We start from the raw sequence: 25,121 nt of genomic DNA on the forward strand, positions 1-25,121 counted from the left end.
ACAGCCGACCCGCCGGACAGTTACTTACCGTGCCCAACTCCTGAGCTTTCGGCGCCGTCGATTGGCTCGGCGCCGCCGGCGACCCTCTTCGTCCCTCATTCGCACCGCGCCGCTCTACGTCTACGTCTCGCCATACGCACTGGCAAAACAGGCCCTCGCCGGGATTTGAACCCAGGACCACTCCCATTGCTTAAGGTGCTTCAGCGCCCTAAGAGAGTATGATAGCCACTACACCACGAGAGCCTCAACTAGCTGGTTCTGTCGAACCGTGGTGTCCGAGGCGGGCTGGAGTGGGTTATAAGCTCGCCAAGGATGTCCAGAACGTGGCTATGAGGCTTCTCTTGGATATGGACCTCTGGCAGACCATGGTAGGCAGCCCATCGCCACGAACACACTGCGCACTTCTTCATCTATGTCCTACAGATCTACTGTCCCTACTTCACCTTGTTGACAAACACCACGCGGCTCTGGTAGTCGCCCTCCTTCCACCAGTTCCAGCCAGCAGTCGACAGTTCATCGCCGCCGTACACCTCGCCGTCAAACTCGTACTCGGCGTCCTTGTCGAGGCCCTGCAGCCTGATGGGCTCGGGCTGGTCGGGGAAGTGGGCGTCCTTGAGCTGGAACGCGAACAGCACGGCGTCACCAGAGGGCAGGACGTACAGCACGGCCGGGGAGGTGCTTTCCCAAGGCGAGAGGCGGTACATATCGCCGTGGATGATGTACGGGTTGACCTTTTCTGACAAGGCGAGGATGGCCGGCAGCTGCTTGGCGTCGTCGTCGCTAAGCTTGGTTGCGTCGAGCTCGAGACCAAAGCTGCCGCCAAGCATGGCGACGTGGGCGCGGAACTCGAGGGGCGTCTTGCGGTCGGTGATGTGGTTGGGGACCGCCGAGACGTGGCAACCGAACGTCGAGGGCGGGTACACAAGCGAGAGGCCAAGCTGGATCGACACCCTGTCCCGCGCGTCCGTGTTGTCCGACACCCAGTGCTGGGGCCAGTAGTAGAGCAGACCGGGGTCGAAGCGGGCACCACCAGAGGCACAGCCCTCCCACAGGACGTCGGGGAACGCGGTCGTGAGGCGGTCGAGCACAGAGTAGAGGCCGAGAATGTACCTGTGCGAGTCGGACGGGTGCTGGAGCTCGTGCATGCCGCGGTTGTTGTCCCACTTGACATACGAGATGTTGCTCGAGCTGAGGAGCTTGGAGACAACGTCGACAATGTAATCCTGGACCTCGGGCAGGCCAACGTTGAGGACGAGCTGGTTGCGCGCAGTCGTGTGAGGGTACTTGCCCGAGTGGAGCACCCAGTCTGGGTGGTTCTCGTACAGCTCCGACTTGGGGTTGACCATCTCGGGCTCGACCCAGATGCCGAACTGCATGTGCGTGGCTCCGGCGACGGCAGTGTCGTTGTCGCCGGGAAGCGGCTTGACCTTGAGGTCGGTGACGCGGTTGGCAAACGTGTCGAGGCCGTCGGGGAAGCGGAGCGGGTTGGGTGTCCAGTCGCCGAGGCCCTGGTGGTCGTTGACGCGGGGGTGCTTGACGCCGAACCATCCGTCGTCCATGACGAACATCTTGATACCGAGGCCGGCGGCGCGCTCAGCAATGGGGAGCAGCACGTCCTGGCTCAGGTCAAAGTACGTGGCCTCCCAGTTGTTGATGAGCGTAGGGCGGGTGCGGTGCGTCCAGTCCGAGCGGCTCAGGTGCTGGCGGTACAGGTTGTGGAAGGCGCGCGACATGCCGCCGACGCCGGAGCCCGAGTAGACGCACACCACCTCGGGGGATGTAAAGCTCTCGCCGGGGCCAAGCGCCCACGACAGGTGGGCCGGGTTGAGTCCGAGGGAGGCGCGCGCGTAGCCCTTTGCGGCTACCTCGACCTGGGCAGCAAACGAGCCCGTGTACACGAGGCTGAAGCCCCATGCCTGGCCAAGCGACTCGGTCGTGGTGGGGTTGACGAGTGCGAAGAACGGGTTGTGCGCGGCCGACGTGTAGCCCGCGAGCGACTGGAACCTGGCCGTCAGCTCTACTCATGCCCTCCCCTTCCACTCACCCCTGGATGCCGTGGTCGACCTTGCGGCGCACGACCTGGTTCTCGCGTGCCCACTGGCCGTACGTGTACAGCATCTCGTAGTCGCCAACGGGGAAGTCGATGCTGAGGCTTGCGAGCTCGTCGACGACCGCGCCCTCAGCGCCGGCCGTGAGCCGCACGCTGCGGGTCACAACAGGCAGGTGGTGGAACACGCCGTAGCTGAGCGTTGCCTTGATGCCGGCCAGCTCGTCCTCGAGGTGGATCTCGAGGGTCGACACGGCGTCGTCGGCGCCAAACGTCGCCGGGAGGCCCGAGAGGGGCGGCTTGCCCGACACAATGTCGTAGCCCTTGTAGCGGAGGTCGGTGATGGCGGTGCCGGCGTGCGAGATGCGGTATGCCGGCTGGCGGAAGTCGCCATGCCCGGCGTCGGGGAACTCGCGGCGCGTGCGGACCGGGCCCCACGAGTCGCGACCGCCGTCGGGTGAGGTGTGGGCGTTGCGCGTGCGCGCGCCCCAGTGGACGTGGTCGAGGTCGCCGTCGGCGGTCACGCGGATAATGTACGACGCGTTCGCTGGGTTGAGGTGGAACGTCGGCCCGGTCGGGCGCTGCTCCTCGCCATCCACGGGAGCTGGGGTGGTGGGCGGCTCCACGCGAATGGCCTCGACGCGGCGCGGCTTGGCTGCCGAGGCGGCGGCGTGCCCGTTGGCGCCGTGGCCGTTGGCGACTTGGGTCATGGGGAGCGGGGAGGAGGGGGAGGGGGCTGAGGGAGTGTGGAAGTAGGCGGCAAGGACGGCGAGGGCTGCGATGGCGATGAAGGCTAGGTGTGCTATAGAGGGGCGGGCTGCCATGAGCTGTGGGGAGGAGGGTTAAATGTACAAGAGAGATGGGGTGGGGGTAGCGAGGTTAAGAGCCATCTCGGCCTGGTCGGTATCCATCTCACTCACCACAATACCCTCGGCGACCTCGGCCCGATCGCACTTTGCCGCAGCACGGCCTCCGCACTCGCCGATTTCACGGCGATGACGCCGGTGGCCCACGGGGCACTGTACTCCGCTGTCAAGCTCGTCTATCTGAATGCAAATGCATCGGCCTGAGGACAGACAACAACTAGGATGGGCGACAAGAAGGATGGGATGGATGCAATGTAGTAGTGGTGCGGCCCGAGCCAACAGAAACCAACGGAAACGAGACATCTTACCATGTTACAGCTTGCAGTCTTGACGGGGCGCGGCTCGGTCGGGCCGGGGTTGCGAGACTTCACGGACACCTCGCCGGCTTAGCAGGGACAAACCATTGGGATCACAGGGCATTACTGGGCCGACAAACCGATAAACAGGCGGCGTACCGACCGACACGAACCGACACGACTCGACACACTGACCGACCGACACGACGACTTGCGCGACTACTGGTCTTGGCGCACCGCTCTGCCAGCGACCTCTGACCACGTCGACAACTAGTCGACCTGGCCCTTGAGGTCCACCACCCGGTACTTTTCAATCGCCTTGGCAACTGCTGGGTGTGCCTGCTTGCACGACCAGATGCGGTCCGCCAGTGGCACAGGCTTGGGCTTGGCGACTGGCTTCCATGGGTTGGCTGGGTCGCGCTTCTGAGGTGCAGAAGGGTCGGGAACATTCGTGTAGATGGCGGCATGGTGAGATGTCAAAAACGCGTCGGTATCTTCGTCGCTGTCGAATGCCAATGTCGTAGTCAGATAGGGGAGCGGGAGAGTGAGGTAACTGAGGAGTTAGTAGCCATCTCATGAATCGCTAACTCACGCTTTGGACATGACTGCCAATGCCTGTGCTCTCTCGCGCTCCACAAAGTGGTCCATGATGTAAGCGCCCATGTTCGGAGCATCCAGGAATAGCCGGAAGAACTTGACATAGTTGGACGTCGCCAGCGCCGCGTGAACTTGAAGCGCGTGGTGTACCCCTGGGTCGGCCTTCTCCTTATCTGTGATTTGACCGAGGAGCGACGCCATGTCTGAAGTGGTCAGCACGGATGTGTGCGGCGCGCCGACGTACCACTTCGGTTGCGGGTGTGCAAGAGGTATAGAATGCGATATGAGAGGAATTCTTCTGGGTGGCCCTTGATGCCCAGCTCGTACAGCTGGCGCAACATGGACTGACACTGATTATACTCGCCAAGGTCTTTCTGGGGAGGGGTCAGCCGCGATCAACATGCATTCGTAGCCGACTCACCGCTTCCAGCGCAATGCGCGCGTGAATCTCGTACACTTCCACCGTAAACTCATTCTTGATGCGTTGGACAGTCAAATCTTGGCGCACACTCTTGAACTGGCTGTTGGCGTAGGTGTAGTCATGGTTCTGCTTCCACTTTTGTTTGAGGAGCTGCAATGTCTGCTGCAGCACTGGGAGCGGTCGGATATCAGCTGGTGAAGGCTCGGATGTCAGGCGGAGGTACGACTTCTCGAGCTTTGTCGAGGTTCCCTTGATGGTGTGGTGGTCCCAGTCAATGACGTTCTGGGGAGTAAGCTGGAGCACAATGCGAGTTCAAGCTCACAGGATCAACCTCCATCACGACAGTCGCGTCCGAGTAGCCAAGCCCAGCCTTGCCCTTGAGCTTCTTCCGGCCAGCGCCGAATATTCTGCTCTGCAATCCACCGCTACCGTTCGTGTCCTCGTCGGGGTTGAACCAGGCGGACAGGCCACTGGCGTTGGACGGTGTCGGTGAAGGCTTGTGGCTCTCGGACCCAGTGTTGAATCTCGCGGCGCGTCTTGCCTTTGCCTCGGCCTCCTCGGCAGACTCGAAGACGTAGGCGCTGGGGAAGGCGGGGGCGTTCTCGCCGCTGTGTGATGGTTAGCGCCTCCCACATACACAGCCGGGCACTGGACGTACTTCTTCCTCTTCTTGTTCTTCTTGTTACCCTTCTCCTTTGTCGGGCTAGTCGAGGTAGCTGCCGCGCCGTACGACATGCTGCCGTAGCTCGAGTAGCCGGGAGGTGGGGGAGGCGGCTGGTGGGAGGGTGGAGGCGGGACCGTGACGTGCGTTCTGTTGGCCTGAGCCTTCAATCTGTGGCCGAGTTAGTGGGTCAGATACAAACAGAGACTCAACACCCACGTCTGCAACTCGACTTTTGACCAGTCTGTCGTCTGAACAGTGCCTTGCTTGTGGGCTTGGAACAAGAGCTGGGGGGTGTTAGGTGGCGAGGGAAGGTCGAAAACACCTACTTGTTTCAATTCAGCGTTGACCGCGTCCTTGTTAGTAGAAGTCGCTTTTGCCAGGCTCTCCTGAACCCATGCTCTGAGGAGGAGCAGGTCAGCGCGTGGAAGCGAAGAGATGGATCGGCACGGCGGCGCGACGTACTTTAAGTGGGGCGGCCAGTTTGACGACATGGCGAGATGGGGGGCGATCAGGCGATGCGGTGATGGGACGAAGCGGCTCTCTGGCCAGTATCCAGTGTGGGGGATGTGATGGAGTGTCCGTCTGGCCGTGATCTGAGCTTGAAGTAAGTGATGAGATGAGCAATGACAAAAGAGAGAGATGCATCAACAGAGAGATCGAGTGACCGTCATTGTCCCAAACTCGGCTCTGCAGCTGGACCATGAGCTCCGGGTCAGGCGCGTGGATATCACGTGGAGGATAAATAATATTAAATTGCAACAAAATAACCCTCTGGTGACGGAAGCAATACCACGTGGACTCACGGCCAACTCCGCCGTCAGTGACGTCACAGCTCCAACACCCCGCAACGACTACATATAACCCGAGCAACCATCTCACAGCCCCTCAACACCCTGCCCTCATCCTACATGGCAGCACTACCCATTCGACCAATGCTGGCGCTGGCGAGAGAAGAAGCGGCCATCATCGCGACCGACGCCGCGGTCGCGGCACGTAACAGCGTCCAGGCAGAAGCCGGTGCCGCGGCGCGCGTGGCCGGCGTCGAGGCGGCGCCGGCGCTCAACCCGCTCGCGGTGCGCAGTGCCGCTGAAGCGAGCGCAAAGCAGGCTATCCAGGGGACTGGTGAGTCCGACCGCTTCCGTTCAGCGGCCAGCACTGACCCCCCAGAAACGTCCATCTTCCAGGGGCTCGCCCACGCGCCGCCACCTGTCCCCGGCACGACGGGCGCAACGATCACCTCGACCACCTCAACAGTGACCACGACCGTGCTCTCCGAGTCGACGGCAGCGCTCACGACTGCGACGACGACGACAACAACGACGACCACCACAACGACCGGCCTGCCTGGCGCCCTGCGGTCCGCAGCGGCCGAGCTCGGCGTCTCGGCGCGCGCGGCGCACCCCGAGCGCGGGGGCTCGACTGTCATCTCGCACATCCTCGAGGCGGAGGGCAGCGCGACGGTCAAGGAGGCGCTGAGCAACGCGGGCGAGACGGGCGTCGAGGCCGTCGGAGGCAATGTCGCGCAGATTGCCGAGGCGATGCTCGAGGGGCAGCCTCTGAGCGTGCGCGGCCTTGCCCAGCAGCCGTAGTGTAGATTCTAGTCGTCCTGTCCCTTGTCATAGATGCATTGTTGTTGCCACTGCGACCTACCTGCCTCCAAGCGGGGGCTCTCTGCGCCAAGAGGCCTCCTGACACGGGTCGGGACATGTCCACCCTCCACTTTGGCGGGACAACCTCGGGACTGTACCGATTCTTGCCTACCGGATCACAGTGGTCCGAAGTCGGTTCGTTCCATGTGATGTCAGGTGGAGGGCGGGCAGTCGCATCTCACATTGCATGCAACATGCAGCGTGCCAGCATGACTACAGCGCGGGTAACAGCTCGACGTTTGTCGTGTGCTCGTCCTCTATCCCTCTGCTCTCGGATAAGGCCGAGTATATATCAGCCCTGCCGCCTCCTCACCTGCACCCATCGCTCCATCTCCACCGCCGCAATGTCCACAAAGCTCAAGATCGCCATCACCGGCTGCACCGGCATCATCGGGACCCATGTGGTGCGGTATGCCCTCGAGCAGGGACACGACGTGGTCGCCATCGACCGCGCGCCGCGCGACAAGGGGCTCGCAGCGATCGGGATCACGGACGAGGGCTTCAAGTACGTCGAGGCTGACGCGACCGACTATGACGCGTTCAAGGCCGCCGCGGAGGGGTGCACTGCTCTGATCCACCTTGCTGCTGTTGTGAGTTGATGTGATCGAGGTGAACCAAGCACGGCTGACGCTCACACCCCCAGTACACGCTTCGTGCACCCGACGGCACCATCCTCCGCGAGGTGCCCCAGCACGTCATCCACAACACCAACACGGCCATGTCGTGGAACGCGCTCAGTGTCGCGCAAGCCCTGGGCATCAAGCGCGTCGCGATGGCGTCCAGTGTCAATGCCGTCGGCATGAGTGCGTCGCGCCCCCCTCCTCCTACTGACCCGCAGTCTTCTCCAACCTCCCGCAGTTCGACTACATCCCGCTCGACGAGAAGCACCCGCTGTACCCCGAGGACGCGTACAGCGTGTGCAAGCGGTGAGGGGGCAGCCACGTACTTGCGACTGACACCACAGCGAGAGCGAGATCCAGTGCGAGGCTTTTGCCCGCCGCTACCCCGGCATGCGGATCGCGAGCCTGCGCTTCCACTGGGTGATCCCCGACTCGCTCGCGTACGACCCCGTCGCACTCGACGAGAAGAAGGGAACTGAACGCGACCTGTGGGGCTGGGTGTCGACCAGCCAGACGGCGCGCGCGTGTCTCCTGTCGCTCACTGCGCCCGAGAGCACCTTCCCGCCTGGCCACGAGGCCTTCTTCATCGTCGCCCCCACGGCCGTGCAACGCCGCCTCAGCTCTGAACTGCTGGAGGAACACTACCCCGAGATCAAGGACATTCGGAGGACGTTTACCGGCAACGAGGGGTTCTACGATGTTAGTAAGGCGGAGAAGATGCTGGGTTGGAAGGAGAAGGCCTTCTTGTGGACGCCGGGGTCGGCATAGGCGTAAGTGTCAGTAGTCATGTATGCAGGATTCTGAGTACGGCAGATGAGAGGATGCAAGGCTGTGATCGTTTTCTTTGCTGACGGTGAGGAAAGTGGACTCGCAGATGCAAACACACACACCCAAGTCACCCCGTCCAAGTCTTCCCGAACCCTCCATGTCACCGGACGTTCCGAGAACCACGAGCAGCCCAACTGCCAGATCCACGCACATGCTCCGATCCAACGCTTCTTCTCACGCCTACCCCACTCGCTCGGCATGGATTTTGTAAAATCAGTCGCGAACCAAGGCGGGGCGGCCCCGTCCACCCACCCTGTGGCTTTGACCATGTCGTGTTGGCTTGTCATCTCGTCAACCTCCTTTCCTTTTGCTACATTCCGACACCCCTTCCAGCCTCTCCGCGGCATGTGCCCCCCGGAAGAAGCATTCCCTAGCGACTGACGGCAGTGGTGTCGCCGTCGCCACCGCCGCCGCCGCCAACAAAGTGGCGTTCCGGGCCCGAGCACAAAGCCAATTTGTCTCAAGACACCATGTGTCTGGCCATGACTCTTCCGGTCCACAAACCACCTGACCCTCGTTTCTCAAGGAATTATGTACCCCAGACCCACACACACAGAGTCAGCTGCCGACGTACCTCGGCCACCACCGCCGCCGGCGCTGACCCAGTGGCTTCAAAGTGGCTGCGGGGCCCGAGCACATAAGCTAATGTCGCTTGGGCCTGCGTGCCAGCGTCAGGAATCATACCTCGCTTGTTTCAGTGTCATTGTCTGCTTCCTGATGCCTCTGATGGCCTCTGCGCATCTCAGGATCGTGTCTTTGCGCAGATGTCATGGTCGACGCGAGTGTCTTTTATAGAAAAGTCAGGCAAAACAATAACAACGAAGGTCCAAGCTTTCCACGTGCGGCGCTGTTACGTAATGCTCCAATTTTGCTTCCGTCCCACTGTGCGTCGGCGGCGTGTCTGTTTCACCCAACAAGTCGGAAAGAGCAACAACAACATCAATCATCGACAACTCTTTCTCGACACGCATCGACTCTGCATTGTCACGAACAAGCAAGGTCATCACGACGACGACAGCGACGACGACGAGCGGACCCCGACTTTAACGACTCTTTGACGACCATTGCAACGACTTGGACAAACAATCCCTTGGCAAAACGGAACAATGCCCACACGCGCCTGACCGCCGCCTCTCCCTTTCACGCCGCCGTCAAACGCCCAAAGCGTAACACCTCACTTTGTCCACCTCGACGCGGCCAGAGACAGACAGACAGAGACTCTTGACGCGCCGCACGAGACGCCGCAGCACAAGACAAGACAACGTCAACCACCACCACCACCACCGCCGCCGCCGAGTTTTCATCTCAACCCCTAGCAACTGCGACGCGCTCTGCAACCACCCCACATCGACGCGCGCGACCCCCGACCACCCCTTCGTTCACGCGCCCACGCGCCGCCGCCAACGTCAACATCGACGACAGCGCACAGCGCACAGGCGTCCCTGCACCTCCCCGTCGTCACAACACTCCAACACTCCAACCCCACCCTCGACGCCAACATTACCTGGTCAGCCATCTCGCCAACCAACAACTCACTCTCGGACGGACGACGCCGCCACCGACACAAACAGCCATGCCGATTCCACCGCCAGCTCTCGCCGGTGGTGGCTGGGCATCGGGCACTGCAGCGGACGACTGGACAGATGACCCGTCGTTTGATCTCACAAACGACTTGTCATTCAGTTCGTCGTCAACATCGAGCTCGCGCTCATCTCGCCCAGCCCTCTCGCTCTCTGTTCCTCCCCCAACGGTCATGTCGGCAGCGTCAAGACATCGCGTCACTGGCTCGCCACTGAGACAGATGCACAAGAAGCCATCGGCCCTGGCGCTCAAGAACGTCATTCAGCTGGGAGACGACGATGATGACGATTTTGACTTTGATCTTCCCGACGACCAGGACGACTTCTCGCTCAAAACAGCAACAGCGACGCGAACCCCGCAACCACTGCCAACCCCACGCACATTACCGCCTCCTCTCCCCCCTCGTTCGTCTACGCCCAAGGCGGCATCATCGCGTACAGCATCTGGCGGGTCGGCATCATCCATGAGGACCATTCCCATGACCGTGGTCGGTCAAGGCCCCGCGGGGGTTGGAACCATCACACGGTTAGGACGCAATCCAACACCAACCAATCTCACTGGCACTGTCAAGGCGCGAGCCAAGGCAATCGAGAAGAGCTGGGAGCTCGACGTCGACTTTGAGAGCGTGCCTGCACCGGTTCTTGTGAACAAGGCGAGATCACTGGCACAGGCGTCGAGTTCCCGCAAGATTGCATTGTCGCCACCCACAAAGACGCTCATGCCCGACGCCAGTGTCCTGGACGATCTCGGCTTTGACCTGTCAGATGACGACGAGAACCACGCAACGTTACGTGCCTCGGCCATGAACAAGGCCATGCTTCCACCTCCAAGGCGAGCGACAGATCGAGCCGGCAGCGGTACCATCAAGGGGCCGCCGCCGAAAACCCCGATGCCGGTGAGACCAGAGGACGACGACCTGGAAACAGATTTACTCCTGCCCCTCAACCTGACCAACCTCACCCTCGCCACCCAGACGTCGGCACCACGGTCACAGCCGCGTACCTCATTGGCGTCGACTGCAGCGACAGACAAGACCGACTGGGACTCGCCCAGCACCACGTCGACTAGTGGCAGAAGAAGCAATGCTGGCGCGTTTAGCTGGGGTGATGACAGCCCAGTGTCGAGACGCGCCCGTGCGTCTGAAACGAGCGTCACGAGCATCAGCTCGAGCAACGACAAGAGCAAGGAGCACGGCCCACCGGCCGACGAGGACGAGCTCGATGAGGACTACGAGGACGGCCTGGTTCTGCCCGACCCGTCATTCTTCTCTGCTCGCCGCACCAATGTGCTCAACTCGATCCTCGACCGGAAGCGCCGGCCCGAGTACGCCCCTCAGCCGCCGGCCCACGAGCGCCACCGTTCGGGAACATCAGCAAGGAATCACGGCGACGACTCGTTTGAGGATGGTCTGGTGCTTGACAACCCTCGTGCTGAACTGAGCCAGCGCCGTCTGGACAAGAAGCGACTGGCACGGACCACCATTCCAGTTCCATTCCAGCTCGGAGCAGCTCGCAAGCAGAAACTCTCCACGGGCCCTACGCCAGGGTCGTCAGACCGAACGGACCGTCCGCCACCGCCGCCAGCACCGCGCGACGACGCGCGTGAACGCGACCGCGAACGCGACGTCCGGCCAACGCTCGGGCGACAGTCACCGGGCGCGCATCGTGGTCGCTACACGAGTGGCGAGCGTCGGACTCTCTCTGGCGGTACTCAGTCGAAAGACGCTGCGACTGCCGCCCGCCGGCCCGAGAGCCCACATGCCCTCCAGCGCGAGCGTTCTCGCGAACGTCCCACGTCGAGGCCTCGGCATACCTCGGGCAACATGGCTGCTCCGCCGGTTCCACCCATTCCTCCATCCCATGACAACAAGCGTTCGACGACCGTCAGTGCTGACCCTGCACCCACGCCAGCTCGTACCTTGCGACACCAAAAATCTCATCATCACCTCGCTCCATCTCTCAGTCCTACTCTTGCTCGCAAACAGTCACTCGCAAGTTTACAGGACGCTATTGCCGCAGGGCATGTGCGTCCAGGGGCCGGCTCGTCGTCACATCACAACGTTCCACTACCACCACTGCCAACCCATGGGTACGGGCACGCGCGAAACCTCGAGCACGCAGACGACTTGTTTGAGCGCGAAGCAAAAACAGAACAACACCGGGAGCGTGATACTCCGCAGCTTAGACAAACCTACTCTACCTCAAGATTAACCATGCCTACCTCGTCGTCGTTGGCCAAGATTCGAGCCCCAGTGCACAACATCTTCCCGCGTGCCGGAGAAGGGTCTGGCCCAAGCTCGAGTCTCAAGCGTCCGGGGCAACCCATCCCCCGTGTGATGGAACTGCCACGTCGCCATCGGCACTATGGCGACGGCACCGAACTCGAGGGCATCGAGGACCTCCGCGTGGAGCCCGATCCGCGAACACTGGGGTACAGCCGCCTGAGCCGGAAGTGTACGTCATTTTGTTCTTTTGCAACTACTAACAGCGTCACAGCACAAGAGAAGCTTCCTCGAGATGTCTCGAGCGCAGCCAAGGTCGACAGCAGGCTGGAGGCTGAGAAACGGAAAACCAACAGGTCGTCGGCCACCAAGCGTCCTCGACAGCGGCGGCCCGCCATGCTCATCAAGAACCTTGGTGGCGTAGATAAACAAAGGGGTGAGTGATTGCCAGGAGGTGGAGGCGGCGGAGCGGCGGCGCTAACCGATCCCCAGTCGTCGGCGAAATGACTTGGAACCCTCAAAAGTTACGCTGGGAAGGCAACGAGGCCATCCTGCGTGACTTTGACATTGCCGCCAGCTCTACACGACCTGCCCTCATCGCCCACTTCACTGGCTCGTCCGTGGGGACCGCCCTGGGCAGTCCTATGAATAGCAACCCTGCTGCGACGGTCCGAATCATTGGCGACATGAAGTTTGACCCCGAGAAGATGTGCTGGGTCTCGCTGTTACCACCTGGAGAGGACGAGCCCGATCCATTCGAGGGCATGGCCGATGACGAGGACGACATGGGTGCGACAATCACGCGGTCCAGTGCGCGCAAGTTGGTCAGCATTGGCCTCAGCTCGCACGCATCGAACCCAGCGCTCTCGCGGTTTGTCTCCGACTCGACTGTCGCCACACAGTCAACTACGACGTCGACCGCTACCGCGGGCACGACGGCGACTGGGTGGTCGTCGACGAGCTGGGAGGATCGCACGCGACCGCAGTTGGGAACCGAGATCTCACCCGAGCTGTGGCACGAGTGTCGCGAAGCCGAGGAACGGCACAGACGAGAGATGCGTGGATGGACAATGCGTCCAGCGCAGAGTGCGTCCGATGTGCGTGACCGGGAGCGGCGGGAGGAGAAGCGGTTGTGGGAAGTGAGGAACCTGGCCATGAAGCTGGGATGAGGAGGGGGGAATGGTGCTGGCGCCAGACTCTCTGGCGAGAGGAGATTTGCTGTGCTTTTGGGGCAATGCCTTGCACTGGCAACTGGGGAGCTCGGAGTTTGATAATTTTGTTATGCATTGTACTACAGTCATGATGTCCACGTCGTTGGCGAGGGGCGAGAGGAGCAGGAGCCTCACTCCAGTCGAGGCGCGCACCCTCCTGAATCCCCAACCTTTCCTTTGCGCCGGCTTGCACGCCGCACAGAGGTGCGAACGAGCGGTCTAAGGCTGAGAGGTCGCGTTGTCTCGGCCGCCGGCGCCAGCTACACTGCACACGCGCCGCCTATCGCCGTGCCTGCGCTTTGACCTCGTCTGGCTGCTGGTCCCAAGCGGGCCGGTCGAGTGTGAGCGTCGTGTCGCGGTCAAAGAGGCTGCGGCCGGCCTTGGCCTTCTCGCGGTCGTCCTTGATCATGCGGTTGTCGACGCGCGCGTCCTCGCCCTCGACGCCGAGCATGGCTTGTGGCTCCTTTGCCTCGACGACCTGAGGGTGTTAGTTGGGTGGGTGGGGTGAGGCGGGGCTTGGCGGGGCTCGCAACGGAGCAGTTCCAACATCCCAGGCCGCATGTAATAGCCCACTCACATAGTGGTTATCGCAGTGGGGGCAGTACTCGTCGGCCTCCTCGTACGCGTTCATGTCCTTGCGGAACGCCTTCTTGCACTGGCTCGCCATCAGCTAGGCCCGCGTCCCTCGCACCAACGCAGCAGCGCACCTTTTTGCACAAGAACACCATCTCCATCGTCTTTCGCAGCGGGTGGTCTGCGAGCTCGGCGTGGCATTCCGGGCACTGGGGTCAGCCTAGTAGCAGGGGTAGGCACTCACGTCAAACCACTTCTGGCAGCAGGGGGCGCGGATCGCGACCTGCGCGTTGAGAATGTGCTTGCTGGGGGAGTGTTAGTGGGCTCAGGGCGTGTGGTCGCAAGAAGGGGGCGCTTGGCATATCGGACGAGTCCGAAGCAGCCGAGGAGAGGTGGCCGGGCTGTGATCGAGGAGGACACTCACCACATTGTGGGCTGTTTGGGTCCAATGCAGTGTCCGAGGCGTGTCCGATGCTACTGTCCGCCTTCTGGGTATATCCTTGCCTTATTATTTCCGATTCTGACGCGCGTCGATGCAGACGATTTGTTGTTGTCGAGTTGTGGAAGTTGAAAGAAAGTTGACAAGTTGTTGGCCACCCAGCAGACATTTCCACGACGCGTCGAACGAGATCGAGCGAGGACACGGAGATTCGGCACAACTCCGCTCTCCACCCAACAACCGTCAACAACATCCCACCATCTTGGTCGCGTCCTCGACATCTTTCTCATCTGCAACAACATCCTTCTCGACCCATCCGCGCGCGCAACAACGACAGCAGCCGCGCGGCGGCCCAATTCAAATGGACCAGGACCACACAGCCCAGTTCATCTCGGCGCTCGCAAACCTCGAGCCGGGGATCCACGCGCCGGCACCATCTTCCTCGGCCCAAGCCGCTGGCGCACTCCACACGACAGATGCCGCGCTGCTAGCCTTCGGGGACACGGACCCGTCGCTGGACGGGTGGACGGTCGAGCAGCTCAAGGTCGAGGTCGTGAGACTACGGCGCGCGCTCGCGTCGGCGCTGCGCCTCGGCGTGCCCGACGAGGTGCCACTGCAGCCCAACCCGCTCGTTGACGGCGTCGCCGCGGTGCACGACGCGCTCCTGCCGCATCTTACGTCGTTTGTTCAGCCATTCACCACGGCGACAGCCACGCCGGTACCTGCGCCAGAAACTCGGAAACGCGCGCTCGGCGACGGCGAGGAAGACACGAGTGGCCCTTCGCGCCGCACGCGCTCATCGAAGCGCGATTCGGGGACTGGCAAACGCGTCGAGCGCGGACGAAGGGTCGAGCTCGGGCGCGCAATCCGCACCAAGATGCGCTACGCGATGAACATTGGCCTCGAGGACGACCTGCCCCAGCCCACGGCGCTCACGATGCCCGACGCATCGCCAGACCACGGGTACTGGGTGCCGAATTGGTCGGCTGGGGTGAGCGACGGGCACAACGCACAGTGGCTCGACCGCGTGTGCGCCGTGTTTATTGCCGAGGCGCGGAGCTTGCAGGCTTGGAACAAGGTTCCGCCAGAGGACCTCGCGGACGACATTGTCAAGGTGGGTGCTGCTTGGGCGAGGGCATCGCTGACATCAAGGGAGCCGCGCGCACGGCGTTTCAGAACTTTGCAAAGAGATACATGGCCGAGGTGGACCCGAAGCAGGCCAAGAAGAAGGAGAAATATGTCAAGAACCGGCGGCGATGGGCACGCAAGGACTTGGTAAGTGGGACATCTCTGGCTCTACTGACGGCGCGAGAAACAAAAGCGACGAGCAAAAGCCGCGCTCGACCCGTCGTTTACAGACCTCCATCTCCCGCCATCAGCCCTGCACATTGACTACATGTCGTCCGAGCACTCGTCTGCGGGAGAGGACGACGCGGACGCAGACGAAGGCGACAACGACGGCGCGGACCTCACGCTCGAGGCCGTGTCCGTCAACATGGGTGCTCGGCGGCGAGCGCAGCGGCTCGAGCTGTTCAGTTCGCAGGCGCGCAGCCAGGACCCCGACAACCGGCCTGTGGGCAAGGGCGGCTGGGCGGAAGGCGTCTCTGAGAAGGTGCTCGAGGTGCGCACGCCGACGTGGCGGAGCGCGCGTCTCGACGAGCTCTACCGGCGGCTGGACAACATATCCGCCGCGCAAGCCGCCGCGCGCGCGACGCCGGCGAGCCAGTCGGCCGCAACGTCGCCCGGCACCAAGGCGTCGCAGCCCAACCTGCGGCTGGGGCACGTCGCGCCGAGCCACAAGCGCTTCACGATGCCTGCGGGCCTGATGCGTGCTGGGCGTGCCCCACGGGATACCGGCGAGGGGTGGATGTGGGCGAGCGGCCAGGTCGGCGTGTGGCCCGAGCCCGAGGTGGCCGAGCTCGCCGAGGAAGACATGGTCGTCGACGTGGATAGCGTTCAGGCGGTCGTGCAGGCCGTCGAGGCGACCGAGGCGCGCGCGCGCGCGGCCGCGGAGCAGGGCGTGGATGTTGACGCCGTGGATGGGGTAGGGGTGGACGGCGTTGGGGTGGATGGGGTGGATGGCGTCGACGCGTCGGTCGACGCGCTCGTCGAGGGGTGGACAGAGGTCGCATAGTCGTGGGGTGGTAGAGGTCGCTCAAGGGGGTTATAGACTGGACGTTGACATCGTTGTATGAATCTGTACCTGTAGTTCCGGTAGGAGGGCGACTGGGTCGAGGAGGCCGGAGCAGACACTCAGAATGCATGTCGGCTCATGTGTGTGTGTTTGCGGCGCACGCAGCATGGCACAAAAGTGATCTGTCCTCGACAATCGCCAGCCTACACACACTGCTGGCCCGCACGTCGACCCGAGCCGACGGGGTTGGGGCTGAGGCCAGTCTGCCCACCTGAATGTACGTCGTGAGTGGCTACATACCCGGGGAAGCGCGTCACCTCTACAAGCTCTAGAATATGACCATCCTTGTGTGTCGCGGGCACATAGTGCCACAGTGATCCGTTCATTGTGATCCCCGGCCTCCTATGCACTCCCTCACACCCCAGCGCCCAAGGTGGCTTATACGTCGGCCAAGCGCCAGTAGTGCAAGATGGTTGCCGAATGGGTTCTGGGCCACTCGGCCGATCTGACATACGCGCTGGGTCACTACCCTAGTCGGCGCCCAGATTCCTCACCACATCAGTTCGGCTGGCAGTAGCCAAGCTAACCACTGTGGTACCGTACCACCTACCACCCAAATGAGCCAGTCGAACAGAACGGCGAATGCCATCAGTCGGGGCGGCCCCGACCCCCCGCCAGCCGACGCGTCGGCAATGCACCCCCGCACCCTTCGCTCAATTCGGCGCCGTATCTAAACACGGCGTCCAGCCTCTATCGATCGACGGCGAGCGATAAGCTAGCCGCTGCTGATAAGGCATGTGGTGTGATAGGAATAGTGGGTCGGGGTGGTGTACCGCGTGTGGTCGCCCCGCTGATCTGTGGCACGCCTTTTTGGCACACCTCGGTCACCCACGACCAGCCCATGCGCGCTGTGTGTTGGAGCTGGGGGAGTACGAGGCAGTACCGGACAGAGTACGCACGCAGCGCTCCTTGGCGGCTCCGAATAATCTCGGGACGCTGCACAGCGGCATTCCAAAGGCAGCACACTGCACCACCATGCCGTCGTGGATCTGGCCCAGCTGGGCATGCCGCGGCATGTGGCGGTGAGTGATCGTCTTCGGGAGTGGGAGTGCGCCGCCACTGCCGCACGCGACCGGACACGTGCCCGCCGGCAGGCCGGCATGCCCCGAGCGTGCCCCATTCCTGGCTTATGCACGGCGCATCATCGCATGCAACTCCACTTCGGTCTTCGGTGGCCTGACTGACGCTCACCGGCCGCCGCCCCGCGTCGACTGCGTCGCTCGTCGCACTCTACGCGCTCGCTCACTCGCGCGTCGCACCGCCCCACAAGGAACATGGTAGATACGACGGCCTCAAGTTTCCCCTGCGGCCCAGCGGGCGGCGAATGGTTTACCCCCCAGCCAGCCAGGGCGCCAGTTGTTTCTTGTTGGCGAGCGCGGCGAGGGGGCGCGTACATACTCGGAGACCCTCGCACGCCCTCTGCCCAGCCACTGACGTGGGGAGGGATGCGCGGTGACATCGCCGCACCTTTGTGCCGCGGCGCCGGCGTTGTGCGCCACACTCCGTTCCACCCTTGCTCGTTGGACAATGGGGTGCTGCTCAGGGCGCGGCGGTGTGGGCCTTGGAATCTCGGTTAACGTTCAGGGGGATGAGGGCGGAGAGCACTTACGCGGTAGGCTCATGGTAACCGACTGACTGTACTTACAGCCCGCTATCGCCGCTCGCAGTGTGTTTGCGCATTGTCACCGCCGGTTACGGGGATGCCGCACAGAAGCCAACTTGCCGTCGAGGCAACATGCCGACAGCGACCACGACAACGACGACGACTCCCATCCAACCACGCCGTGCATCAGTGTCAGTCCCCACGAGTAATGCTGTGCCACAAGCTTGCTCTCGGTTACAAGTGATTTTGCATACCACACACTCCTAGATTATGAACAACACCTGATGCTGAATTTACGAAGACTTGACAGGCACCGAGTGCGAGTTGTCGGCACACGACCAGGGCTTGCCGCGCGTCTTGTCGTCAATGATGGTCTTGATGGCACCGTACGTGCCGGCGACAGTGAGGAAGACACCAATGACGGCAAGGAGGACGTTGAAGGCGAGCATGAGCCTGGCGCGGCCAGTGCGCTCGCTGGGGGCAACAAGCTTCCAGTTGTCGTGGTACCACATGATGGTGTAGGGGATGATACAGACCGAGGGGCCGATGAGGGCACCGACGAGCGAGATGAGGTTGGAGAAGATGGGGATGGCCGAGGCAATGATGTAGGCAATGCCGATCGAGCCAAAGACGCAGGCGAGCCAAGTACCCCAGTGGACAGCCGAGGGCTTGCTGAGGTGGACCGAGCCCGAGAGGATGCGGACGAAGAAGTACTTGGCGGCAAGGTGCGAGTAGATGCAGAGGGTGACGAGCAGAGCAGGGATGGCAATGCCGTACGAGACTTTCTTGAGAAGAGGGCCGGCCGAGCCAAGAGCGGGCGAGGAGACGAACTGGCCACAGAAGTAGTAGACGACGGCACCGAGGACGGCGTAGAGGATGAAGACGAACGTCATCGAAGCGATCATGGAGCGCTTGAAGAGGCGGGGGTCACGCATCTCCGAGATGATGCCAAAGTAGGTGGGCGTAGCGGCAAAGGCGAACAGAATGTTGTTGAGGGCCGACATGGCGTCAGCGAAAGGCGCCTTGTACGTGATGCGGAGGTCCTTGGGCCAAGGGCCAGTGGGGTACTCCTTCATGGCGTCGTAGGGGCGGTCCTGGACACCGACGGCAATGGTGAGGATCATGATGGCGGCGATGATAGAGATGAGGCCGACCCATCCGAGCCAGGCAATCTTGCCGAGGGTACGGATCGAGGCCATGAGGAGACCAATGACGGCGGCGATGGCGACCCACATGGCGGTGCAGTAGTTCCTGAGGGGCTCGCCGTGGACCGAGACGGCGTTGAGAGCCGTCGAGGTGCCGAGCATGGCCGAGGCAGCGACGAAGATCATGAACAGGACAAAGGCGAGACCAAAGTACTCGCGGCCAATGACACCGCCGACAATGTAGCCAGCGTCGGCAATAGCGTAGACCTCGGGGTGGTTCATCTTGAAGTCACCGATGATGCACGCACAGTCTTGGCGGGGCGTCAGCGGCAATTCCCGTGCTCGTGCTCGTGCTCAGCTGACCACGGGCGTCGGTGGCACCCGTGTTTTTTTTTACCAGCCACCGACGACCAAGGGTATATACTCACAGACGACGATGCAGGCCAAGACGAAGAGCAGGATAATACCGGGGGCCATGCCCACCAGCATGAATGTGAAGGGGATCGAAAGCACACCAAGACCGACATTGGCCTTGGTCATGAGGACGAACGAGCCGACGGGGCCGACCTGGGGAGCCGAGTCAGCGGAATGTTTTGGTTGTGGGCGTGGCGCTGGGTGGGCGGCGCGGGGCGGGTGTTGGTCAGGCGACAGCGACAGCAGCGGCTTTGAGCCGACCGACATCGCTAGCCGGCTCGCCCACCGGCTCCCATCTCCACAGCAGCAGGCTACTCACGGCACGGTAGTTGGGACCACCATCGCTCATGTCACCGAACACGGCGTCCTGGACGAGACGCTCGTTGCCGGCGGGGGCGATCTCGACGGCATAGTCGCCGTTCTTGCCGGCCTGGTGGTTGATGTGACCATTGTGGTCATCGAGGGCCTTCTCTGGGTCGTAGGACATGGTGGCTGGTGCTTGACTGGTGGGGCAACTGGCTGGGTTGACAACAAACAAGAAGGGGTCGTGGAGCCTCTTGTCTTAAGTAGTTGGACGCGGGACTTGTCCTGCCCCGCAAGCCTGCCAGACGCCTGTTCGAGCGAGCGGGCAAAATGTCCAATCCGTTCGACCCCTGGAAGGTGACCCACCCACCCACGCACTTGTGAGACGGCGTCAGCCAGTCAAGATGCGATCCGTCGCCCTGTCTACGAACTGGCATGCATTCCCCCACGCCCCCGCTCCGCCCCGCGCGAGGAGCTCCTGACCGACACGACGCATGACGAACAGGAGGCAGAGGCAGAGGAGGAGGAGGAGGAGGAGGAGCAGCAGCAGCAGCAGCAGCAGCAGCCAGCAAGTACCCGATCCGGGTGGACGGGCGGGAGGAAAACCTGTTGGACCCACCCACTCTTGCCGCCGCCTGCAGCTGCCTACCCCACAATCCCAGCTGCTCAGCTGCCCGTCCCTCTCCCTAGATAATAGGCACCTGCACGCCTACGCCTACGCCGATCGCTTAGCTGATGCTTGAATCCGTGGTGTTGGTGGCTAGGGTAATGGTATCAGCCGGAAACCGTCGCCCAGGCAGCCGAGAGAGGTACGGGAACAGAGGGGTCCAGGGTACAGGCTCGCTGCGTGCAGCAAAAAACGCAGTGTGAAAATAAGGAGCAGGCAGGGGGCTTGGCATCGATGGAGCTTGGAAAACCTGAGCGTGGGCTGCTAGGCGCCAACCTAGCAAATGGGGTGGCTGCGGTGGGGCTTTAGTGGTGGACGTAGGCCCATCTCTCTCTCAATCGGACCCGTGTCGAGCGAGCCAGCGCGCGAGGACGTGGGGAGCGAGCAGCACCGTGAGCGCCATCAACGGGCAGAACAATAACGACACACCGCTCCCAAAGTCTGGCCCGCTCCAGGCCGTCAAGCTCCAAGAGTATGCCGCAGGACCAATAGGCGTCCATTACCGATGTCGCCTGACATGAACACTTACTTCAGACAAGGCAACAGCCCATCAGGTTTGGCGGCGGTAATCCTCTCTAGCCGTGCGTCAGGCGCTTTTGCCTTGCCGGCGGAGGTAAGCCCTTGCCGCCAGCCAAGTTACGGCATCTGGCCTCGGTGAACGCGGCCCTGCCCCAGCACCTCGCTTACGCAGGCGGCCCACTTTCCACCCCACTCCTTGTGGCCTGCCTCCCTGAACAACAGGCCTGCGTTCCTCCTGTGGTTTCGGATCAGCCAACAAGATCCGAGCGACAGACTGACTGGTCACCAGTGCACGGCCAATCAATCGGCCGGCCTCCAACTCCCAGTCTGCGGGAAACCTCGGCATTGGTCGAGTCAAGCAGTCAGGCCCATCACGTGAAACAGCCCACTACAGTGTTCCCCACACGCACATCTGTAGCAGGCTCGCTGTTTACCCTTCGCTTGCGAGTTTTTGCGAGGGTTGGCGAGGTTGAGCGAGCCCCGGCCGGCCGGTGCCCGGTAGCAGCAGCGGCCACTTGCCACTGCCATGCCCATCCATCGCCTGTGCTCGGCTCGGATATCATCGCAAGCGTACGAGGCCGCGGCGGGGCCATGGGCAGCATCTCCATCGAACGCCGCGCATTGCCGGTATCCGTATCGGTATCGTGCTGCGCTAGATACGGAATGAGGCCCGCACACACGCACGCACGTACATACGTCGGAGCGTGTGCGCGTCGTCGCCGTGCACGCGTGCTGCGGCGTCCACGACGCACGAGCGCGATTTTCGGCGCTCGTTTTTCGGTGCTACCCCAGAGCAACTCCGTCCCTACCCTCCGAGACAGAGTCGAGTTTGCGCAGTAGCCAAGGCCGTCCAAGACAATCGCCGTTGCTCGCTCGCACCGTCATCCAGCGGGGCTGGTGGGGACGCGTCAGAGCCCCGCAGTTGTTCCGTCGTGGCTGAGATCGAGATCGAGAGCAACGTTCCTGCTTGTCCTTCCCCACATCCAGATTGATAGCCAGCGGCTTGCCGACGCTTCCGCCGGTTCGGACGCGGTGGTTCCATCGACGGCCGGCGACGGTGGCGAGCCACGGGGCAGCCTGGGCCCCCGCTGACGTGCCGATGGCGACGCGCTGACCACTACTCATGACGTGGGGAGCTTGGCGAAGCTCGGCTGGAGGGACTGTGGCCAGTTGGAGGTGGGTTGGACGTGTGTGTGGCGTTGTGTGCTGACTGTGTGGCAGTGCCCCAAGCAGATGTCGATTCTCGTCTCTGTTCCTTCCACACACGAAACGACCCCTGCACACATAGACACGCACCGTGCTCGTCGAGCAAAGCGGCGAGCATGCCGTGCGTGCACAGGCCACGCCCACGCACCGACCACGGCGCGCTGGCTGGTGTTCGTGCTCTGCTCGCCACCGACAGCGTTCGCGACGTCGTGTGCCGTTTCACTGACAACTGACCCATCAGCTCATCCCACCCACCACATTCATTCATTCGCCCACCAATGCCAAGGTTCTTCCCCATCCCCACCCGCTGGACGCGCTTCCGCGACTGGCTCATCACGTCCAACCGTGTGCGCTACGTTGCGGGCACGGCGGCCGTCGGTACGATCGCGTGCAAGTCCGTCAAGCCCATCCAGCTCGTGAGTTGCCCCAGGGGCAGGCTTACCCCCAGACGAGCGCCGAGACGAAGCCCAAGACATAAGTGCGCCTCGCTCGTTCAGTCCAAGGTCTGCGACGGCTGCGTCACGTCACATGCACTCTGTCATCTGGCTTATGCGTACAACTGATTTACACTGATACAGTCTATGTTCCACGACGGTGGGCTGAACCCCTGCGCCTTGCACCTATGATGCTTCGACAAAGTCGACGTCCATGTCGGAATGGGGCGGAGAGGACCCCCTGTCACGTCTGAGACGAGGGCGGGGTGACAGGGGGGAGGAATCTGGGTCGAGCAATCCCTCATGCCCACCATCGGCACCGGGGGCGTTTGGTTCTCGAGGGCGATGATTGCGCGCTTCTACTTCAATGTCCGATTGGCCGTGGTTGGGATTCTTGGATCTGGTGGGAGGACTGTTGACCAAGACGACGGCTCTACCGACATCGCCGTTGACCTCCTCCTCGTCGCTGTCCCACTCCTCCCCCTGCCCATCCTCGTCCTCGTCGTCAAACGAGAACGGCACGAGCCCCAGTCCGCGCCATACGCTGCCCTCCAGCCGCACGGCACCGGCTCCCATCCAAGCACAGCACACGACCTCGTCGTCAGGCCCCGCGATGGATCCAGCGTCGCCCTGCACGCTTCCGAGGGGCACGAATCCGAGGCGCCCGTGAATCCGCGCGACGGGGCTGTCGGCCATGCCGTTTCGGCTGCTGTGCGCCCTCAGCGCGGCGGCCGGAAACGTCGTCGTCAGCTGTCCGGGGTATGGACTGATGATCGGAATGAACCAGGCGCTGAGGATGAAGCGGAGGGCGGCCTGGGTGGGCGGTTAGCAGTGTGCGTTGGCTGCAAGCCCGGCGGCGGGGCATGAATCATCCAAGTCGGCGTCGACGTCACCCCGCACTACCCGCTCACGACTCCGCCTTACTCACACTCATGACCCCCCTGCCCTGCAGCGCAGGGTCAACGCTGAACTGCATGGCCCAGTGCGCGTCCTGGTCAGCCTTTGCACGCTCCGCCAGCCGCAGCCGCTCCCCAAGCGCATGAGGGAGGGAGCGAAAGTTGTCCCGCGCGAGCGTGATGCAGCCGAGGAGGGGCGGAAAATGGTCCGTCCTGAGCGATGCGGTACGGCGTAGTGCTGTAGTGCATTAGCGGCGCTGTCGATGCCGGAGGTCGGCGGCGACTGCATGCCCCGGCCGGACCCGTCCGCGGGGTCTACCGGCCCCGCTACCCCGCAAGCGCCACCCGCACGAACGTGTGCGCACTCCATGACGCCCAACAAGCGGGCATGGCGTTGCAGACGTTGGAAACATGGCCAAGACGTTGGAAACACCCGGGAATCGAGTTGGAAACGACCCACTGCGGCGCTGGCTGTTGTTGGAAAACGCCCCGCCCGCGCCACGGCGACCCACTCGACCCACTCGAGCGCCACAGGAGTGCCCCAACCGAGACCGCGCCGAGTCGGCGCCACCGACCGCCGCCGCCGGCACCGGCAGCGCAGTGTCCGACCGAGACAAACCCCGGTCATGCACCGATATTCCAGCGAACTCACCGTTCAGAGGCCAGCCGTGCCCCTTCTCCCTCGCTGTGCGGACCGTCCGCGCGGCGTCGGCGCGCGTGAACGGCGCGGTCGGACGCACGCCGAGCCCGCGCCCGACAGCAGGGTGGTTGAGCAGCTCGTACATGTCGTCTGCGTCCGAGGAGAGGTAGGGCGTGAGGCAGAAGTCTGCGAACGGCGGCGGGAGGACCGCGTGCGGGATCGGCCGGAGGCGGATGTGCAGTGAGGCCGGGAGGGTCGTGAGCGTTGGTGGCGGTTTGGCGGTGGGCGTTGGCGGCGTCGAGCCTCGCGCTGGGTCTGGGGTACGGGGCACGTCGTGCGATGAGCCGGAGGTCGGGCTCGTAAGTGGGCTGGGGGTAGGAAGTGCGAGGGAGGAGCTGTTGAGAGACAGGTTCGAGGTCGGGGCAGTGAGCGAGCTGGGGCTGGCCGGCGCCGTCGCACCGAGCACTACTCCGGCCTTCATGTGCTTCAGGTTGAACGGTGATCTCGCGGCCGGGATCACGAGCATGCTCGGTGTGTGCGCCGGTGCCATGGCTGGGCGATGCGCTGCGGTCTCCATGTCAGTGTGGCCGCCGAGTGAGGTGGCGGTAAGAGAGACATGGTTCTTCTGCCTTGCCAATGCCTTGCAATGTATGCTATGCCCCGCTGCACCACACCACACCCGGCCGCTGCGACGTTGCCATGATGTGCGTGATGCATGCGTGATAAACGTTCAAAGCCGAGGTGGATGCTGTGCGACGCGGTATCGGTAGCGAGAGCGACTTGGCAGCGGCGACTGGCTTATCGGCGACTTGGGACGACTTGGGAACCGAGACCCGAACCGACACGGTATGCGGCCTCGGCGCCACCGCGGCCATCCATCGCAGCTCCACCTGTTAATTATGGCATGGAGCGCTATTCCCAAACTTGTCAGTGCACTCGCCGCTTATTGCTGGGCCAGACCCCCGGCGCTCCACAGTGCACTGTGCATGTGATTGTCCCTAGTGGCGACACATTCCTGATGACGCGGTTGGGTCTCGGCTGCGGGTTCGGGTCCATTGTTAGGAGTGTCGGAGCAAACGACTCGCCG

The 25,121-nt window shown here is 62.6% G+C and overlaps 9 protein-coding genes and 1 non-coding gene across 10 annotated transcripts; 4 read left to right on the forward strand and 6 right to left on the reverse strand.

Moving 5' to 3' along the window:
* Positions 1 to 150: 150 nt before the first annotated feature.
* LOC62_06G007809 lies at positions 151 to 243 on the reverse strand. The gene is made up of 2 exons: positions 207 to 243; positions 151 to 186 (listed from the first exon to the last, which is right to left on the reverse strand). It is a non-coding gene; the product is annotated as a tRNA-Pro (tRNA).
* Positions 244 to 434: 191 nt separating this feature from the next.
* aglC_1 (putative alpha-galactosidase C) lies at positions 435 to 2,757 on the reverse strand (the record flags this gene model as incomplete). The annotated part of the gene is made up of 2 exons (XM_062774332.1): positions 435 to 2,004; positions 2,045 to 2,757. 2 exons carry the CDS (start codon positions 2,755 to 2,757, stop codon positions 435 to 437), a joined length of 2,283 nt encoding a protein of 760 aa, XP_062630316.1.
* Positions 2,758 to 3,088: 331 nt separating this feature from the next.
* On the reverse strand, positions 3,089 to 5,530 carry SPBC2A9.11c (THP3c). The gene is made up of 9 exons (XM_062774333.1): positions 5,354 to 5,530; positions 5,218 to 5,290; positions 5,108 to 5,175; positions 4,886 to 5,059; positions 4,550 to 4,835; positions 4,228 to 4,509; positions 4,051 to 4,180; positions 3,802 to 4,009; positions 3,089 to 3,762 (listed from the first exon to the last, which is right to left on the reverse strand). Exons 1-9 carry the CDS (start codon positions 5,380 to 5,382, stop codon positions 3,480 to 3,482), a joined length of 1,533 nt encoding a protein of 510 aa, XP_062630317.1. The 5' UTR covers positions 5,383 to 5,530; the 3' UTR covers positions 3,089 to 3,479.
* A 261-nt stretch (positions 5,531 to 5,791) lies between these two features.
* Positions 5,792 to 6,502, forward strand: LOC62_06G007812 (uncharacterized protein). The gene is made up of 2 exons (XM_062774334.1): positions 5,792 to 6,013; positions 6,059 to 6,502. Exons 1-2 carry the CDS (start codon positions 5,800 to 5,802, stop codon positions 6,478 to 6,480), a joined length of 636 nt encoding a protein of 211 aa, XP_062630318.1. The 5' UTR covers positions 5,792 to 5,799; the 3' UTR covers positions 6,481 to 6,502.
* A 275-nt stretch (positions 6,503 to 6,777) lies between these two features.
* On the forward strand, positions 6,778 to 7,928 carry dfrA (Putative dihydroflavonol 4-reductase; the record flags this gene model as incomplete). Its single annotated transcript, XM_062774335.1, has 4 exons — positions 6,778 to 7,130; positions 7,184 to 7,343; positions 7,379 to 7,466; positions 7,505 to 7,928. The coding sequence occupies exons 1-4, from the start codon at positions 6,885 to 6,887 to the stop codon at positions 7,926 to 7,928; spliced, it is 918 nt and encodes a 305-aa protein (XP_062630319.1). The 5' UTR covers positions 6,778 to 6,884.
* A 1,633-nt stretch (positions 7,929 to 9,561) lies between these two features.
* On the forward strand, positions 9,562 to 12,959 carry byr4 (the record flags this gene model as incomplete). The annotated part of the gene is made up of 3 exons (XM_062774336.1): positions 9,562 to 9,670; positions 9,710 to 12,226; positions 12,283 to 12,959. The coding sequence occupies 3 exons, from the start codon at positions 9,562 to 9,564 to the stop codon at positions 12,957 to 12,959; spliced, it is 3,303 nt and encodes a 1,100-aa protein (XP_062630320.1).
* Positions 12,960 to 13,281: 322 nt separating this feature from the next.
* SPBC3B9.05 (putative protein) lies at positions 13,282 to 14,003 on the reverse strand (the record flags this gene model as incomplete). The annotated part of the gene is made up of 5 exons (XM_062774337.1): positions 13,282 to 13,479; positions 13,579 to 13,656; positions 13,709 to 13,783; positions 13,819 to 13,879; positions 13,999 to 14,003. 5 exons carry the CDS (start codon positions 14,001 to 14,003, stop codon positions 13,282 to 13,284), a joined length of 417 nt encoding a protein of 138 aa, XP_062630321.1.
* Positions 14,004 to 14,374: 371 nt separating this feature from the next.
* LOC62_06G007816 (uncharacterized protein) lies at positions 14,375 to 16,147 on the forward strand (the record flags this gene model as incomplete). The annotated part of the gene is made up of 4 exons (XM_062774338.1): positions 14,375 to 15,004; positions 15,029 to 15,127; positions 15,166 to 15,288; positions 15,326 to 16,147. 4 exons carry the CDS (start codon positions 14,375 to 14,377, stop codon positions 16,145 to 16,147), a joined length of 1,674 nt encoding a protein of 557 aa, XP_062630322.1.
* Positions 16,148 to 18,037: 1,890 nt separating this feature from the next.
* Positions 18,038 to 20,008, reverse strand: mtr_26 (N amino acid transport system protein). Its single transcript, XM_062774339.1, has 3 exons — positions 19,689 to 20,008; positions 19,384 to 19,522; positions 18,038 to 19,266 (listed from the first exon to the last, which is right to left on the reverse strand). Exons 1-3 carry the CDS (start codon positions 19,854 to 19,856, stop codon positions 18,104 to 18,106), a joined length of 1,470 nt encoding a protein of 489 aa, XP_062630323.1. The 5' UTR covers positions 19,857 to 20,008; the 3' UTR covers positions 18,038 to 18,103.
* A 2,575-nt stretch (positions 20,009 to 22,583) lies between these two features.
* On the reverse strand, positions 22,584 to 23,474 carry LOC62_06G007818 (uncharacterized protein; the record flags this gene model as incomplete). The annotated part of the gene is made up of 2 exons (XM_062774340.1): positions 22,584 to 23,311; positions 23,427 to 23,474. 2 exons carry the CDS (start codon positions 23,472 to 23,474, stop codon positions 22,685 to 22,687), a joined length of 675 nt encoding a protein of 224 aa, XP_062630324.1. The 3' UTR covers positions 22,584 to 22,684.
* Between the last annotated feature and the right edge of the window lie 1,647 nt (positions 23,475 to 25,121).

Source organism: Vanrija pseudolonga, chromosome 6, assembly GCF_020906515.1.
Source record: "Vanrija pseudolonga chromosome 6, complete sequence".
NCBI classification, from domain to species: Eukaryota; Fungi; Basidiomycota; class Tremellomycetes; order Trichosporonales; family Trichosporonaceae; genus Vanrija; species Vanrija pseudolonga.